This window comes from Thalassophryne amazonica, chromosome 8 (assembly GCF_902500255.1).
Source record: "Thalassophryne amazonica chromosome 8, fThaAma1.1, whole genome shotgun sequence".
Classification (NCBI taxonomy): domain Eukaryota; kingdom Metazoa; phylum Chordata; class Actinopteri; order Batrachoidiformes; family Batrachoididae; genus Thalassophryne; species Thalassophryne amazonica.
Genome location: NC_047110.1, coordinates 66,610,506 through 66,629,950, shown reverse-complemented (window position 1 = coordinate 66,629,950; position 19,445 = coordinate 66,610,506). Strand labels below are relative to the sequence as shown.

At 39.2% G+C, this 19,445-nt stretch overlaps 1 protein-coding gene across 1 annotated transcript; it reads left to right on the top strand.

The window, feature by feature from the left end:
* The first annotated feature begins 2,021 nt into the window (after positions 1-2,021).
* Positions 2,022-18,867, top strand: fam174b (family with sequence similarity 174 member B). The gene is made up of 3 exons (XM_034176542.1): positions 2,022-2,500; positions 11,732-11,863; positions 18,489-18,867. The coding sequence occupies exons 1-3, from the start codon at positions 2,229-2,231 to the stop codon at positions 18,490-18,492; spliced, it is 408 nt and encodes a 135-aa protein (XP_034032433.1). The 5' UTR covers positions 2,022-2,228; the 3' UTR covers positions 18,493-18,867.
* The last annotated feature ends 578 nt before the right edge of the window (positions 18,868-19,445 follow it).

The window sequence follows — 19,445 nt, the reverse complement described above, 5'->3', positions numbered from 1 at the left end:
GTAATACTGTGAGAAATCTTGGAGTCATTTTTGATCAGGATATGTCATTCAATGCGCATATTAAACAAATATGTAGGACTGCTTTTTTGCATTTGCGCAATATCTCTAAAATTAGAAAGGTCTTGTCTCAGAGTGATGCTGAAAAACTAATTCATGCATTTATTTCCTCTAGGCTGGACTACTGTAATTCATTATTATCAGGTTGTCCTAAAAGTTCCCTGAAAAGCCTTCACTTAATTCAAAATGCTGCAGCTAGAGTGCTAACAGGGACTAGAAGGAGAGAGCATATCTCACCCATATTGGCCTCTCTTCATTGGCTTCCTGTTAATTCTAGAATAGAATTTAAAATTCTTCTTCTTACTTATAAGGTTTTGAATAATCAGGTCCCATCTTATCTTAGGGATCTCATAGCACCATATCACCCCAATAGAGCGCTTTGCTCTCAGACTGCAGGCTTACTTGTAGTTCCTAGGGTTTGTAAGAGTAGAATGGGAGGCAGAGCCTTCAGCTTTCAGGCTCCTCTCCTGTGGAACCAGCTCCCAGTTCAGATCAGGGAGACAGACACCCTCTCTACTTTTAAGATTAGGCTTAAAACTTTCCTTTTTGCTAAAGTTTATAGTTAGGGCTGGATCAGGTGACCCTGAACCATCCCTTAGTTATGCTGCTATAGACTTAGACTGCTGGGGGGTTCCCATGATGCACTGAGTGTTTCTTTCTCTTTTTGCTCTGTATGCACCACTCTGCATTTAATCATTAGTGACTGATCTCTGCTCCCCCCCACAGCATGTCTTTTTCCTGGTTCTCTCCCTCAGCCCAACCAGTCCCAGCAGAAGACTGCCCCTCCCTGAGCCTGGTTCTGCTGGAGGTTTCTTCCTGTTAAAAGGGAGTTTTTCCTTCCCACTGTCGCCAAGTGCTTGCTCACAGGGGGTCGTTTTGACCGTTGGGGGTTTTCCGTAATTATTGTATGGCTTTGCCTTACAATATAAAGCGCCTTGGGGCAACTGTTTGTTGTGATTTGGCGCTATATAAATAAAATTGATTTGATTTGATCCCACCTCACAGGTGTGGCATATCAAGATGATGATTAGACAGCATGATTATTACACAGGTGTGCCTTAGGTTGGCCACAATAAAAGGCCACTCTGGAATGTTTAGTTTTATCACACAGCACAATGCCACAGATATCGCAGGTTTTGAGGGAGCGTGCAATTGGCATTCTGAATGCAGGAATGTCCACCAGAGCTGTTGCCTGTGAATAGAATGTTCATTTCTCTACCATAAGCCGTCTCCAAAGGCGTTTCAGAGAATTTGTCAGTACATCTAACCGGCCTCACAACTGCAGACCATATGGAACCACACCAGCTCAGGACCTTCACATCCAGCATGTTCACATCCAAGATCGTCTGAGACCAGCCACTCGGACAGCTGCTGCAACTGTTGGTTTGCAGAACCAAAGTATTTCTGCACAAACTGTCAGAAACCGTCTCAGGGAAGCTCATCTGCATGCTTGTCATCCTCATCGGGGTCTAGACCTGACTGCAGTTCGTCGTCCTAACTGACAAACGCTCACATTCGATGGCGTCTGTCTGTTGATCAGCTCTATGCAAACTCTATGGTCACACCAGATACTGACTGGTTTTCTGAATCCAAATCCCAGACTCCCCCAAAAAAGCAAAACTAAACATTTCAGAGTGGCCTTCACCTGTGCAATAATCATGCTGTCTAATCAGCATCTTGATATGCCACACCAGTGAGGTGGGATGGATTATCTTGGAGAAGTGCTCACTAACACAGATTTAGACAGATTTCTGAACAATATTTGAGAGAAATAGGTGTTTTGTGTATATAGAAAATGTTTTAGATGAGATCAGCTCATGAAAAATGGGGGCAAAAACAAAAATATTGCCTTTATATTTTTGTTCAGTGTGGTAAGGGTTAAGCCGCTTTTATGTAAATTTGTGAATTACGAGGATAACGTGAAGGCAGCACAAAGCCTCTTCAGCACAGGACTCGTGGATCAGCCTGCACACCTCTTCCGGAGGCGGACAACCCACAAGCAAGGCACCGCAAAGAATAATCCATCTGAGGAGGAGAAACCTAGCGGTTCTGAGGACGGCTTTGTCGCGCAGACAGATGGATTTCTCTCGTCCTGTAACGTTTTGAGTCTGACGTCGATCATGTGACAGCTGCTGTCGCATTTGGAGAATCGGAGTTTTCAGTTCAGCACCATGGTTACGTCTAATACCGCTTTGACTTTGATGATCGCGGCTGTTTGGTGTGTCAGCTGCGAACCACAAACCCCGTCGTCACCCGCCACCACGCAGATCAACTCCACGTCGTCCCTGAGCCACGCTGAGGTGACACAGAATGTCACAGACGCCGCCGTGGGATCCCGGATCTCATCCCTGATGACGCACCTGCCCACGGTGAAAAACATCGTCATCTTCATCTGCGTGATAGCGGCTGCTCTCATCACGTGCCTGCTGATCAAAGTGGTCAGGTAGGTAGCCACGTGGGTAGGACTGGCACACTGTTTTTGTTTTCTTCGGGCAAACCTCTGGCTCAATATTAATAATAGTAGTAGTAATAGTAGTAATAATAGTAATAGTAATATTTGAGGGGGAAAAACACCCCCTGCTATTTTAAATCCTCACTGTGGCCCATACAAAATTAACATTTCTTATATAGTTGGATATTTACGACGGAGTTTTAGGGCCACATTGAATTTCTGTTTTTTCTTTTTCTTTTTTTTTTTTTTTTTTTGGACTTCGAGAATAAAGTCGTAATTTTATGAGAATAAAGTCGTAATATTATGAGAATAAATCAAAAAATTACGACTTTATTCTCGTAAAATTACGACTTTATTCTCGTAATATTGCGACTTTATTCTCGTAATATTACAACTTTATTCTCGAAGTCTAAAAAAAAAAAAAAAAAAAAAAAAAAATTCTATGTGGCCCTAAAACGCCGTCATAGACATTAATGTTGTCTAGGCTGTAAAATAAGCAGAAATAGGTTCTGGAAAAGAAATAACGTGAAAGCCACACATCTGCACTCAAAAAGCTGATGCAGTGAACAAACTCAATTCAGTTATGTGTAGGATTTCCATCTAATAAATCTATGTAGCCCCTACTCAAATAAAGCACATCCATGCAAGATAATTTAATTTAATTTGGTTGGGACTACATATATTTATTATATGGAAATCCTGCCCGTAATTGAATTGAGTTCATCCAATGAGTCATTTGTTTGTGTGTGTTGAGAGAGAGTTCTTCAGCTGCATTCATACAAAATCCTTTCAGGAGGGTTTTGTGGACTCATTACAGGGAGTTTTAAAATGCACACGCTCACACAAGCGAGACGCCGCTTAGCTTTAAAACAAACATGGCGGAGTTTGGAAAGCTGAAAAGTCGACTTTTTTTTTTTTTTTTTTGGAAGCACATCACATTTGGACTCCTATTTAATGTTTGTGTTGGACTTTAGCAGCAGTGGAACACCAAAATGTAAGTCCCTTTTCTGTTGTTTATAAATTAATAAAATATCTAATGACAAGGATCTATTTTAGCCGTTATATAAAACAAATAATGAATGTTTTTACATTCTTTCAATGGAACGACTATTTAATTCGGTGAAACATGCACCTCGCTTTCACCTCATGAAATATTCATACCACTGAACTCATAAACATTCATTATTTGTATAATATATAATACAATCGGTCCAGAATGCATATTGCATTCTTTACAAACCAGAAAGCTAAAAGCACGATTAGAAAAACCAGGTCGGACATGAACATACTCCATAAATATGTAAACAGCATCTGAAAAAAAAACACAGATTGAAAGGTTACCAGCTAATGACCAGACCATCTGTAAGCAAGTTCTTCATGGAGGAAATTGATTGCTGGCTATGGAGAGTGTTGCTTTCCGTAGCCAGCTACGAAGTCTCGGTCTTTAAGAAAAGGTCAGAAATGGTCTCCCTCTTGCAGACCCCATTTATTCCATACGTCACTCAACCATCTCCCTTGCCTTTTCTTCTGCAGCTAAATTAATACAAAATCCTTCCAGTAGGGTTGTGAGAAGTTATTACAGTGTGATATCAGTTTGGCAGTGGACTATCCATCATACGTAGCCGTATTAATAATACAAATTTTAGAGATGTGGGAATGGAGCGGTTTTCTGCATATAGGTAGTGCTTCTGATTGAGCAGTCTAGGTCATGTGATCATGATATATGCACATTTACTTATTTTCAATCTTTATGTAAGGCAGATATTAGTTAAACCTTTAATGGTCAACTCAACTGTAAACTGTATTGAAATCTACTACATTCTATTGAAAAATATGAGGCTATTAAAGGGTTAAACGCTTTCTGTGGTTCAAAAATATTTGTAATTATCTATGTTTTGAGCTTTACCATGGTTATTTAATTGAGGGGGGGTGACTGGGTTACAAACCCATGCCGTTGGCTCAAAAGTCCAACATCCAACAACTTTGGCCACAGTGTCTCATACCCACCAGCAGAGAAACTTTATACTTAATATAGGTCAAAGCCTAACTCTTAACCTTAAGCCTGACACAACTGTGCTATGTACAAATAGAATTTTGTATTTTTAATATGGCTATATGGATAGCCACTTTGAGATTTAGGAGGTAACCACTACTAAACGATCAGAAGATAACAGTTTACTTCTTTGATTTAGAACATTTATGTGTTGAAAAAGTGTCTGTGTTTCTCCCCAACAACCACACTTGCTCCTAATCCATCATTAATCCAGGATCCACTCAAGTGGCAGGCACGTCTGCAGGATATTGCAGTTAACACAGTTTTCATGAGGTTGTCCTCATTCTTTGGCCTTTTAATTTGATGACTTAGAAGATGATGGTGTTTTATTGTTTTTGAGTTGTCACTTTAACAAAATGACCATATGGACTCATTTGTCTATCACTTTACAGCAGAAATCTCAAACTCATTCCAGAAGGGCCAAGAGGGTGCACATTTTCTCTACAACCACCCACTAACCAGGTGATTTGAACAGATGGACTCAGTTAATCAGTGAAATCACCTGGTGGAGTGGGTGGTTGCAGAGAAAACCTGCACCCTCTTGGCCCTTTCTGGAATGAGTTTGAGACCTTTGCTTTACAGGTAGACAGATATTAGGACATGGAAGACTCCACTGAATTTTGGAGGTGATCCAGATCTGGATTCTGGATCAAGATTTTCATTTCTTACAGGTTTTGAAGGGCTATATCAAAACTACTTCACAGATTCTCACCAAATTTGCATCACAGATAGATATTAGGGCATGGCAATCTCCACTGAATGTTGGAGGTGATCCGGATCCAGATTGGCATACGTCAGAAATCTCGAATTGCTCTTGTTTTTAAATATATTGAGCATTAAGTCACTGCATCTCTTAATGTTGGGGAAAGTGAAAACCTTTTTTGGAATCATCCACGGATCTGGATCATAACAAAATGACCCATATCCCAACTCTCCAATAATTTGATTGAAAATCAGCTCATAAACGGTCAGTAATGCTTGTAACAGTGAATGTTCTCTGTTGCCTTTTGGGTAGGGATGGGTATTGATAAGATTTTATCGATATCGATGCCATTATCAATTCTGCTTATCGATCCAGTTCCTTATCGATTCCCCTTGTGAATTTTCTGTGTAATAAAAGCAGGCTTTACAGGTTTTCTATGTCAACAACATTTTAAATTGGTCACTGGATCCTTGATCTCTGGACATAAATAAAATCTGTAGTTTTTGTCAAAAGCATTTATTTCCCTTCAGACATTTTGGCATGACTGTCTCTCCATACATCTGAGCTGAGCTCAGCCGGCTGCTGCATGTCAGCACAGGACATCTCGTTTTGGGAGGAAAAAACATTTTGATTGATTGCAGTTTGTTTGTATTACAATGTTTGGAAAGAGGTGTCATTTGATTTAAACGGAATTTCGCTTTAAATTTATTAATTCCGACTGGACTCTATCATTCTAACTTGACTCAGCAGAGAGCCGCGCAGCGTTTGGAGCTGTGTGAACAAAACGGAGGAGTGACTCATGATTGACATATTCAGGGATGAAAGTGGTGAAAAACAAAAAAAGCTGAAACCCAAAATTACCCCCAACACTACCCGCATGAAAATTTTTGAAGTCTAGAAGCTCTGAAATCCAATCTGGGACTATTCCAGACAATAAACTATAGTGAGTGCAGCATCCATTTTGGTGAGAAAAAACCCAACTTTCCTTATTCAAATTCATTCCAGTAGTATTTTGCTCTTACTAGGATGCAGCAGTTTTCTAGCTTGGCAGATATTTCTGGAGGAAATCACTGAAGAAATTAACACATTGAAATATGGTTTGACTGAAACAAATTGTTATTAAACTTAAAACAGGGATGAAGTGGAGGTGTAAGAGTCACTCGGTGTTCACAGGAAACACTTATTTATTTCTATATGTATTTATTTATTTTCATTGTTAGATGGTTTTATCTTTTCTGTTGTGTTTTGTTTCATTAGGTTCTTTTTGTCTCTTTCTCTAAAATTGTATTGTAACATTATTAGTCTATTATTATTGACTATTATTGTCTATTGTGTAGACTATTATTGTTGTTGCTATTATTATCAAGATATGAATAAAAATAAATTAAAAAAATTACATTTTGACTCTTATGACAACGAACGCTGAGCCATTAATTATACAGAAAACAAATCAACACAAACGTGCTGATGTGAACAGCTTAATGCTAACTTTAACATTGAAAATGCCATAGACATCCTAATGCGTTAGCATCGGTCCCATTTTTAAGTTATAAAATACATCTATCAACTGTTTCAGAAGACCATAACTGCTCAGTTTAACATAAAAATATTAAATATTACTCATAGACATATGCTCTGTGAATCACTGCTTCGATCTGCGAATCACTGCTTCAATTGGTTCAAGGTTCAAAGCAAAGCCGCAGTAGTGCACCACATGACGTTTGATGTTTTATGGACACTGTACCAGACCGTTGTAGTGAAGAAGGAGCTGAGTCAGAAGGCCAGGCTCTCCTTGGATACAGACTGAAAGAATAGGTCCAGGATACAAGAGGTAAAAATGAGATTCTTCCATTGGGTATCTGGGGTAACACTCCTGGACAGGGTGAGAAGCTCGACTATCCGGGAAGGACTGGGAGTAGAGCCACTGCTTCTTCTAATCAAAAGGAGCCAGCTGAGGTGGTTCAGGCATCTGATGAGGATGCCCCCCATTTGTCTCCCTATGGAGGTCTTCCAGGCCCGTCCAACTTTGAGGAGGCCCCCGGGGAAGACCCAGGACATGCTGAAGGGATTATATTTCCCATCTGGCTTGGGAACACCTTTGGGCTCCAAGTATGGGATGAGCTGCTTGGGCTGCTGCCACTGTGGCCTGAACCAAGATAAGTGGCAGAAAATGAATGAATAAAGTACTACACCAGATCCTAGTCTGGGGCTACAACCATAGCAAGAATACAGGTCCTTCCTCAGAGCACCACTTGGTGTGTCGGCTGACAACATTTTGTACTTGTCTACATATTACAAATGTATTCTGAAGAGGGTTAAAGCCTGAACACTGCTCACTTCCAGTCTGGTCAGGAGATGCTATCCAGTGTCTTCGGGATTGTTTGTACTTAAATGAATTAACTGAGACTGTATCATCATATATTACCTTTTGTGAGGACTTGGTCAGTCCCTATAGGTCCTTCTTTACTTATTCAAATAGCAAACTTTTTTTCAAAGGCAGTTAAAAGCAATTATTCAACAAACTAAAACGTTTAACCAAGGGGCTATGGTTCTGTAAAATGAGTTACAAGAAAAAGGAAAATGTACATTAAGCTTGTGAAAATACATAAGAATGAAGTGCAGACTCTTCAAATCTGGCTGTTCGCGAGCCACTTGGGAGGGAGTGTAATCCGTCTTGGGGATGCAGGCCAAGAATGGTCTAGTTTTGCAAAATGGCAAGTTTGATTTAAATTATTTTATAATGAATTGAAGAGGGTTTTTTTGTAAATTAGCGTGTTAATGTTCATGATTTTAGTCAGGAATTGTCTGTTTTTAGTAATGTTGCCTATGAACAACAGAATAGTGTACTGGTTGATAAGGACATGGTCTTGAAACATTTCTCGATAGTTATGGGCAACACGGTGCCTTAGTGTTTTAGCACTGTTGCCTCATAGCAAGAAGGTCATGGGATCAATTCCCACCTGTGGCCTTTCTGTGTGGAGTTTGCATGTTCTCCCCGTGTTTGCGTGGGTTCCTTTCTGGGTGCTCTGGCTTCCTCCCACATCTAAAGACATGCACGTTAGGTGAATTGGGAACTTAAAAAAATGTCCAGGTCTCCCTTGTAAAATACATATAGAGCTCAATGGGACTAACCTTGTTAAATAAAGGTTAAAAATTAAATTAAATTAATCAGAGAAAAAGCCCCGGCTCCAATGATGTTGGGGTCACATTCTTTTGAATTGTGGGCAACAGATAGCAGATATATTCTGTTTTAATTATTTGAAAACCCTTGAGGTTTGAAGGTTCCTGATCATTGGAAATCATCCACTATTGTACATGTGCCAAAACAGAATTCACCAAAGGTGCTTAACAGTTTCAGGCCCATGGCCATTACTTCACTTAGGGAAATTTTTGAAAATAATTTTCAAAGGTGTGTTCATGGAAAACATCCAGGCAAGCACAGATCTACTTCAGTTTGCCTATCAGTCAGGAAGGGGTGTTGTTGATGTTGTTGGCATCCTGCTGAACCTGATTGTGTCACAGCTACAACCCCTGGCAAAAATTATGGAATCACCGGCCTCAGAGGATGTTCATTCAGTTGTTTAATTTTGGAGAAAAAAAGCAGATCACAGACATGACACAAAACTAAAGTCATTTCAAATGGCAACTTTCTGGCTTTAAGAAACACTATAAGAAATCAAGAAAAAAAGATTGTGGCAGTCAGTAACGGTTACTTTTTTAGACCAAGCAGAGGAAAAAAATATGGAATCACTCAATTCTGAGGAAAAAATTATGGAATCACCCTGCAAATTTTCATCCCCAAAATTAACACCTGCATCAAATCAGATCTGCTCATTGACATTGACCCTATGCCATGACATTGACCCTATGTGTCTTTTTGCAAGGAATGTTTTCACAGTTTTTGCTCTATGGCAAGATGCATTATCATCTTGAAAAATGATTTTATCATCCCCAAACATCCTTTCAATTGTCCAAAATATCAACATAAACTTGTGCATTTATTGATGATGTAATGACAGCCATCTCCCCAGTGCCTTTACCTGACATGCAGCCCCATATCATCAATGACTGTGGAAATTTACATGTTCTCTTCAGGCAGTCATCTTTATAAATCTCATTGGAAAGGCACCAAACAAAAGTTCCAGCATCATCACCTTGCCCAATGCAGATTCGAGATTCATCACTGAATATGACTTTCATCCAGTCATCCACAGTCCACAATTGCTTTTCCTTAGTCCAATGTAACCTTGTTTTTTTCTGTTTAGGTGTTAATGATGCCTTTCGTTTAGCTTTTCTGTATGTAAATCCCATTTCCTTTAGGCAGTTTCTTACAGTTCGGTCACAGACGTTGACTCCAGTTTCCTCCCATTCGTTCCTCATTTGTTTTGTTGTACATTTTTCGATTTTTGAGACATATTGCTTTAAGTTTTCTGTCTTGACGCTTTGATGTCTTCCTTGGTCTACCAGTATGTTTGCCTTTAACAACCTTCCCATGTTGTTTGTATTTGGTCCAGAGTTTAGACACAGCTGACTTTGAACAACCAACATCTTTTGCAACATTGCGTGATGATTTACTCTCTTTTAAGAGTTTGATAATCCTCTCCTTTGTTTCAATTGACATCTCTCGTGTTGGAGCCATGATTCATGTCAGTCCACTTGGTGCAACAGCTCTCCAAGGTGTGTTCACTCCTTTTTAGATGCAGACTAATGAGCAGATCTGATATGATGCAGGTGTTAGTTTTGGGGATGAAAATTTACAGGGTGATTCCATAATTTTTTCCTCAGAATTGAGTGATTCCATATTTTTTTCCTCTGCTTGGTCTAAAAAAGTAACCGTTACTGACTGCCACAATCTTTTTTCTTGATTTCTTATAGTGTTTCTTAAAGCCAGAAAGTTGCCATTTGAAATGACTTTAGTTTTGTGTCATGTCTGTGATCTGCTTTTTTTTCTACAAAATTAAACAACTGAATGAACATCCTCCGAGGCCGGTGATTCCATAATTTTTGCCAGGGGTTGTAGACAGTGCAAACTCTCCAGTGTGGCTGATGTTTATAGATTTATTTATTTAGTGCTCAGCTTTTAACTGCATCTAGCCCCACATTTTGGCTGACAGGTTAAGTCACACCCATAATATTGAGCCTGGTCTGATTTGTTGGCTTTATCCATTTCTTGACCATTAGGTCCCAGTGTGTTACAGTAAACAGCACATTATCTATTATTTTGTTTGTTCTGTACACAAACGTGCTGGATCCAGCATGAGGGGCGTCGTACTCTTAAATTTGAAGTTGACTCGGTTATCGTGTCACTGTTGAAAGGTGATGACCAGGATCATGGTTGCATAGTCTCCGACTGGATAGGCTAATGAAGGTCATTGTTTTTTGACATTGTGGCCAAATTGAAGGAGAAGTTCATTGATTTTTTTTATTATTATTTATTTATTTATTTTGGAAGAATCAATCATCCATCTCTCCGGTGGTGATCGGTGGTAAAGCAGTAGAAATATGTGGGACACCCTCATCTATAATAAGCTCCCCTTTAAAGCCCAGGTGGATGCTGTCCTTAAGAAATCCCCTCAGCAAATGTACTTTCTGTGTAAGCTTTGCAGTTTTAAATTTGACAGTGTTTTTATGAAGATGTTTTATTGAATCAGTCCTGGCCTTCCTTCCCCTTGATGTTCTGCCTGGGTTTGCTGACCCTAACAAAACAGAAATAAGCTGCAAAGTATTATTCAGGAATGAATCAAAAATCTTGGGCACTCCCTTAAATGACCTGGCATGTTTATCTGATGTCAGGTTTTTGAAGATGACAACAAAGATTTTGCCATATTCAAGCCAGCCACTGTTCAGTGAGTTTCAGGTGTTTCCTTCTGGCAGAAGATACAGAATGCCAAGATGCATAACAAACAGGTTTAGGAATTGTTTTTATTCCCGTTGTCGTAGGCCTTTTAAATAAGATCATATAATTATGATGTGTGGCCCCCCCACCAAATCTCTATAACATATTCTTCATCAGTGCAGGCCGACTGACGTTTGGTTTGACGCTTTGATTAAATTCAGATTCCCCTGATATGTTTCTTGAAAAGGAAACTGCATTTTTAGCAACACTGTTAAAGCTACTTGAACTAAATAATGGGCTTGCAGAAATAAATGCATGTTGATCTTTTCCCAGTACCGTGCACAGACATAGCATGCTGTTGCTATGGAAACTGGTTGCGTTAGACAGGATCAATTAGATAATGTGGAAAAACAGAGCCTAAATAAAAGATGCCAGAAATTTCTCGGGCAAATGTCATGTAAATGAATTGTGCAGCTACTGTAACTTTTTGGGGGGCTACAATTCCACATAACTCCACTTTTGTTCTGTCTTTGGTTTAGAGCAAGACTTTGTAGAGGCTTTATAGTTTTTTTGCTGCAAACAGTCTCTCTTCATTCTCATGTTTGGTATCCTTTCTGTTTTCACCCACAGATCAGGCAGACGAATTAGAAAAACAAGAAAATATGACATTATTACCACACCAGCAGAGCGTGTAGAGATGGCTCCTCTCAATGAGGAGAACGATGACGAGGATGACTCGACACTTTTTGACGTCAAATACAGGTATGTTTATTTATTGCTATTGTTATTATTATTAATATGTATACATGACGAGTGAAGCTCTTCAGCATCTCGCCATGTCATATAGATCTTTCAGACATTTTTTTTTTTTTTTTTAGTAAATGCTTCAGTGGAGCATGAACATGGCTAAAACCTTTCAGCTTCCTTTTTAAGCAAACCCTTTTAAGCATTTTTCTTTTTTTGCCTACAATATAACCAAATTATCATATGACAATATTGTCATATCAATATGATATACGATATGACTATTCGCCCTGTTGACATTTCAAATCCCACAAAACCTCGGAGAGGTCGCCGCGCTGTGAGATCTCAGTAACATTGAGAACTGCATTGAGACGCTCTGATCACGCTGCACTTTAATCGCTGCACACGGACAACAGCATTAACATCACAACATAAAACTATTTTTATATTGTGCCTAAAACTCTCATGAATATATTCTCTGGGTTTATTGACGTTGTTATTGTGTTTGTTTTATGTAAACATGCGAGAATCACAGGCTGTCCCTCCGTTATTTTCAATGGGAGCTGCTGTGAGCTACACTCGCTTCCTGATCGTGTCATTCTGGAGGAAAGTGAAGTTTGCTCTTTAATGACTTGATTATTGTTCTTTACAACACTGTTTGTCCTCTTTGTTTGAGACTAATATATATAATATATAATATGTCTGAAATTCGGTTTGCGTTTATTAAATTCCACGCAGATTAAACGTAACAGACACGGATTATTTGTTATAATTGTTTTAGCACGTTTTCAGGGTAACATGCAGCAGTCTGTTATTAATGTGATGAAAAGCATAAAAAATACATTTTTGTAGTATAATATTAATTTACAACTGTCATCGTGTTGATTCTCTATGTTGTTTGACTGCAGCGACTCTGGCACGCAAGGGATTATGGGATACGTCAATAGGGCGAATGATTTCACACAAAGTGCAGCAACAGTGAAAATTAAACATTCTTAAACAAAACAGTAATAATACCACACTCATTTTGCACTCATCATAGTCTTAGGATACAGTGCCCTCCTAAAGTATTGGAACACTTGGTATTTCACACATATTATGTTAGAAAGATTAAAAAAGAAAATAAGATTATAAAATCAAGCCTTCACTGTGCCTTGTGATAGAATCACTACGATGACTAGTCCAAGATGGTGGATGCATTTCTTGCGCCTTAGCAACCAATGCGGCGTCTACTCTTTTTGTAATGTCTGTTTGTCCACCGTCGGTTTGTGGCTTTTTATGACAACGGTTTGTGGCTTTTTCCCCCAGTGGGGAGATTTTTTTGTGCCATTTCCAGTTTGTGCCTCCGTCTACCATTGAACGAGCGGCGCAAAGCTCAAATTATTACTTTCGAAGTTATATTATCAATATATTTATATATTTATTTGAAAGGATTTTAGATTAGATTAGATTGAACTTTATTGATCCCTTGCAAAGGTTCCAGCAGCATTGTATAGCAGCACACAGGGTAAGAAGCACACAGAGCATCAAACGTGAAAGTAAAAACAAAAAACAATTTGTAAACAATACAATTTGTAAACAATAACTCAATTTTTTGTGTTCCTCTGTTCGTTTTTCTGCCATAAAAAATAAAAGTGTGTGCTGTGAGTGCACTGCCACATTACAAGTGCCAGGGCTTCCTGTTTTAATATAACTCTGTAAAACTTTAAATCTGTATTTTTCAATTAATTAAATTATTGTCCATTATTGTCGTCAGCATTTAAAAATGACTGTGCCTCACTTTGCCATCTACAGTCTGCTGCTACAGATATCAGGAATTCTGCTATAAGAACCAGTAAGATGGGTTTTGTACCGCCAACACGTTTTAGTCATTTTCTGTGTTGTTTTATATGAGGACCACAATGTCTTGGAGTTTTGTCTTCCTTGAAGTTTTACGTGTATTGTTAAATGTATTGGTTTTTTTTTCTTTCAACATTTTATGTGCTAATAATCAAATGCAGCATAAGTTTGTAAAATGTCCTTGTGTGGGGAATTTTGATCAAATTTGTTTAGGTTTTTTCTATTTGAACAATCATAGCATTCTTAATAGTGTTCCTCATGTGTGAAAATACATATCTGTTTTGGCCTCATTTTAATGGAAAACCACTTCTCTAAAATTTTTCTTGACCATATCAATTAGTAAACAAGCTGGTAGAGGTCCAGATCTGCACTAGTTCCACTGTGCATGTGCAACAGGATGTACAGTGCGGTCTGGAAAGTATTCACAGTGCTTCACTTTTCTACCTTTTTAATGTTACAGCCTTATTACCCTGAGCCTGGTTCTGCTGGAGGTTTCTTCCTGTTAAAAGGGAGTTTTTCCTTCCCACTGTCGCCAAGTGCTTGCTCACAGGGGGTCGTTTTGACCGTTGGGGTTTTTCCGTAATTATTGTACGGCCTTGCCTTACAATATAAAGCGCCTTGGGGCAGCTGTTTGTTGTGATTTGGCGCTATATAAATAAAATTGATTTGATTTGATTTATTCCAAAATGGAGTAAATTATTTTTTTCCCTCAAAATTCTACTCACAACACCCCATAATGACAAAATCAACAATGTTTTTTTTTTTTTTTTTAGATTTTTTGCAAATTTGTTAAAAATAAAATACTAAGGAATCACGTGTACATACGTATTCACAGCTTTTGCTCAATACTTTGTTTGATGCACCTTTGGCAGCAGTTACAGGCTTAAGCCTTCTTGAATATAACCCCAATTCCAATGAAGTTGGGACATTGTGTAAAATGTAAATAAAAACAGAATACAATGGTTTGCAAATCCTCTTCAACCTATATTCAATTGAATACACTACAAAGACAATATATTTAATGTTCAAACTGATAAACTTTGTTTTTGTGCAAATATTTGCTCATTTTGAAATGGATGCCTGCAACACGTTTCAAAAAAGCTGAGACAGTGGTATGTTTACCACTGTGTTACATCACCTTTCCTTCTAACAACACTCAATAAGCGTTTGGGAACTGAGGACACTAATTGTTGAATCTTTGTAGGTGGAATTCTTTCCCGTTCTTGCTTGATGTATGACTTCAGTTGTTCAACAGTCCGGGGTCTCCGTTGTCGTATTTTGTGCTTCATAATGCGCCACATTTTGAATGGGCGACAGGTTTGGACTGCAGGCAGGCCAGTGTAGTACCCACACTCTTTTACTACAAAGCCACACTGTTGTAACACGTGCAGAATGTGGCTTGGCATTGTCTTGCTGAAATAAGCAGGGACGTCCCTGAAAAAGACGTTGCTTGGATGGCAGGATGTGTTGCTCCAAAACCTGGATGTACCTTTCAGCATTGATGGTGCCATCACAGATGTGTAGGTTGCCCATGCCATGGGCACTAACACACCCCCATACCATCACAGATGCTGGCTTTTGAACTTTGCACTGGTAACAACCTGGATGGTCTTTTTCCTCTTTTGTCCGGAGGACAAAATGTCCATGATTTCCAAAAACAATTTAAAATGTGGACTCATCAGACCACAGCACACTTTTACACTTTGCGTCTGTCTATTTCAAATGAGCTCGGGCCCAGAGAAGGCAGCGGCATTTCTGGATGTTGTTGATGTCGGTTTTTAATGCAGTGCCGCCTGAGGGATCAAAGGTCACAGGCATTCAATGTTGGTTTTCGGCCTTACCGCTTACATGTAGAAAGTTCTCCAGATTCTCTGAATTTTCTGATTATATTATGGACTGTAGATGATGGAATCACTAAATTCCTTGCAATTGAACATTGTTCTTAAACTGTTGGACTATTTTTTCATGCAGTTGTTCACAAAGTGGTGATCCTCGCCCCATCTTTGCTTGTAAATGGCTGAGCCTTTTTGGGGATGCTCTTTTTATACCCAATGATGAGTGTCCTCAATTCCAAAACACTTATTGAGTGTTGTTGAAGAAAAGGTGATGTAACACAGTGGTAAACATACCACTGTCCCAGCTTTTTTGAAATGTGTTGCAGGCATCAATTTCAAAATGAGCAAATATTTGCTAAAAACAATAAAGTTTATGAGTTTGAACATTAAATATCTTGTCTTTGTGGTGTATTCAATTGAATATAAGTTGAAGAGGATTTGCAAATCATTGTATTCTGTTTTTATTTACATTTTACACAACGTCCCAACTTCATTGGAATTAGGGTTGTATGATGCCACAAGCTTGGCGTACCTATTTGTCTTTGCAGCACCTCTCAAGCTCCATCAGGTTGGATGGGGAGCGTCGGTGCACAGTCATTTTCAGATCTCTTCAGAGATGTTCAATCGGATTCAGGTCTGGGCTCTGGCTGGGCCACTCAAGGACATTCACAGAGTTGTCCTGAATCCACTTCTTTGATGTCTTGGCTGTGTGCTTAGGGTCATTGTCCTGTTGAAAGATGAACTGTCCCCCAGCCTGAGGTCAAGAGCGCTCTGAAGCAGGTTTTCATCCAGCATGTCTCTGTACATTGCTGCATTCATCTTTCCCTCAATCCTGACTAGTCTCCCAGTTCCTGCTGCTGAAAAGCATCCACACAGCATGATGCTGCAACCACCATACTTCACTGTAGGGATGATGCCTGGTTTCCTCCAAACAGGACGCCTGGCATTCAGGCCAAAGAGTTCAATCTTTGTCTCATCTTTTGACTCATCATTGTTTGTTTGGATTTTGTTTCTCATGGTCTGAGAGTCCTTCAGGTGCCTTTTAGCAAACTCAAGGTGGGCTGCCATGTGCCTTTTACTAAGGAATGGCTTGGAGGGGGAGCGTCGGTGCACAGCCATTTTCATTTCTCTCCAGAGATGTTCAATCAGATTCAGGTCTGGGCTCTGATTGGACCACTCAAGGTCATTCACAGATTTGTCCTGAATCCACTCCTTTGATATCTTGGCTGTGTGCTTAGGGTCATTGTCCTGCTGAAAGATGAACTGTCCCCCCAGTCTGAGGTCAAGAGCACTCCAGAGCAGGTTTTCATCCAGGATGTCTCTCTACATTGCTGCATTCATCTTTCCCTCAATCCTGACTAGTCTCCCAGTTCCTGGTGCTGAAAAACATCCTCACAGCATGATGCTGCCACCACCATGCTTCACGGTGCCCAGTTTCCTCCAAACATGACGCCTGTCATTCAGGTGAAAGAGTTCAATCTTTGTCTCATCTTTTGACTCATCATTGTTTGTTTGGATTTTGTTTCTCATGGTCTGAGTCCTTCAGGTGCCTTTTACTAAGGAGTGGCTTCTGTCTGGCCACTCTACCATACAGGCCTGATTGGTTGCTGCAGAGATGGTTGTCCTTCTGGAAGGTTCTCCTCTCTCCACAGAGGAATGCTGGACCTCGGACAAAGTGACCTTCGTTTTCTTGGTCACCTCCCTGACTAAGGCCCTTCATCCCCAATCACTCAGTTTAGACGGGTGGCCAGCTCTAGGAAGAGTCCTGATGGATCTAAGCATCTTCCATTTATGGATGATGGAGGCCACTGTGCTCATTGGGACCTTCAAAGCAGCAGAAATGTTTCTGTATCCTTCCCCAGATTTGTACCTCGAGACAATCCTGTCTCGGAGGTCTACAGACTATTCCTTTGACTTCATGCTTGGTTTGTGCTCTGACATGTACTGTCAACTGTGGAACCTTATATGTAGACAGGTGTGTGTCTTTCCAACTCATGTCCAATCAACTGAATTTACCCCAGGTGGACTTCAGTTAAGCCATAGAAACATCTCAAGGATAATCATTGGAAACAGGATGCACCTGAACTCAATTTTGAGCTTCATAGCAAAGACTGTGAATACTTATTTATTCATTGTTAAACATTGTTTATCTGGGTTTTTCTTTTTCTAAGTTTCTGTGTGGAAATGATCTCAATTACAACCATGGCTGCTTCTAATCATTCAATACGCTATTCACGAGCCATGCAGGTGGCAGACATGCCTACGAGAGATTAGGCACATCAGAGTTGCTTTTTGGATATACTGGTGCATCAACGTTCACCAGATTTTAATGGGTTTGTCCTCATTTTATGCCCTTTGAATTTGTGTTAAATATTATATTTTTTTTATTTTTGAGTTATCATGTTATTAACTTGGAATGGATGACCTCATTTATGTCATGATTCACTCTTTGCATTTCACATGGTGCATGTTCAGGCTTTTTCAAAACCCAAGAAAGGAACTTTTTTACATTTTAGTTGTTTCTTTTGCAATTGTTGTCTTTCCATTGTTGCTTTCTTTTTCCCATATATGTGTTTGAGGTTTATTCTAGAAATGTTTGGTCATTTAGGTACTTTGTGAAATAGGTTTGACTTAAAAAAAAAAAAAAAGGCTTCCAGGGTGTTTTCAAGTTCTTGTTGACAAAGGAGGATAAATGTGGTGAGCTTTGGTTAAACAGTGTTTCAGAACCTCCCTAGAAACCTTGTTTTACTTGGTCTGTAATGTTGACATTAGGGTTCACCCTTCCTCTGATTCAATTGTTCTTTAGCTCAGAGCCATATTCTCAAAGGAAGACATGGCGTCCTGTTTTTCTGATATTTTGAGATACAAGTCAGACAGAACTGGCCAGACACATTTCCTCCTTTGCCACTTTGATGCTTTAACACCAGATCTTTGTACAATTTTCTCAACTGATTTTTTTTCTCCCCCAGGTGAATCCCAGTGTAGATATCAACATTTAACACCACCTGCTTTGGCCAAGACGGCTCAAGTGGTTTCCAGATGTTTTCCTGTGTCTTTGAGATGTCGGGTTTTACCAAACAAAGGATTTCATGCAGCGCTTGTATGCATGACTTTTTATTTGTGATTGAAGGACCTGAGCACAACGGATATCATTGTTTGCTGCTTTAATGCCGTGATGGTCATGTGGTCCAAATAGCCTGCCAATCACTTAAGTAGTCAGCATGGTGGAGTTAGGTCATCTCCATAACAGTCTAGTTCCTTGTTACAGAGTAACAAATTGTAAAAATGCAGCTACAGTTAATGTAGGCCATTGAGATGTAGGAATCAGTAGCTTAAAAACTGTGATTGGCCCTGTTTTTTGTTGTTTTTTTTTTTTTTTAACAATGCAATGGTCATGTAATGAAAAAGATTATGTCATGGAATCCTGAATTAATTATAGTTCTGTATTTGAACAGATTGTATTAATTTTCTGTTCTACCTTCAAGAATATTGTTGTGATATACAGTATTTGTAAGGTATTTGTGGAAATCATACATTTACGACAAAGGCAAATATTGCAGTCAGTTTTGTTACCTAATAGTGGTAAAGGAATGTATGTGTGCCATATTATTTTTCTGAATAATACAAAAAATGTCCCGTTGAATAAATATTGTGGAGGATAATGTGGAAAACCTGTTCAGTTATGTTAAATATATACTAAATTTGTTAGTGTGTTGTGATCACCTGGTCCATGATTATAAACTCTCCCACAATAATTTCCTTTAATGGCTCACTGATTCTTGTAATTTGTAACTTTTAGGAGCATGTCAACACAGTGCACCCTCCAGTTTACTGTGCTTTTCTTTGCTGGTAAAAAGTGTCTCTCCCATTAAATGTAACAACTTTTGGGGGGTTAATTATCATGGATGCAGTTCTCATCAAATGAA

Coding starts and splice junctions, on each gene's coding strand:
- fam174b (XM_034176542.1), top strand. CDS start 2,229: ATGGTTACGTCTAATACCGCTTTGACTTTGATGATCGCGGCTGTTTGG. Junction 2,501..11,731: donor CTGCTGATCAAAGTGGTCAG/GTAGGTAGCCAC, acceptor TTTCACCCACAG/ATCAGGCAGACGAATTAGAA.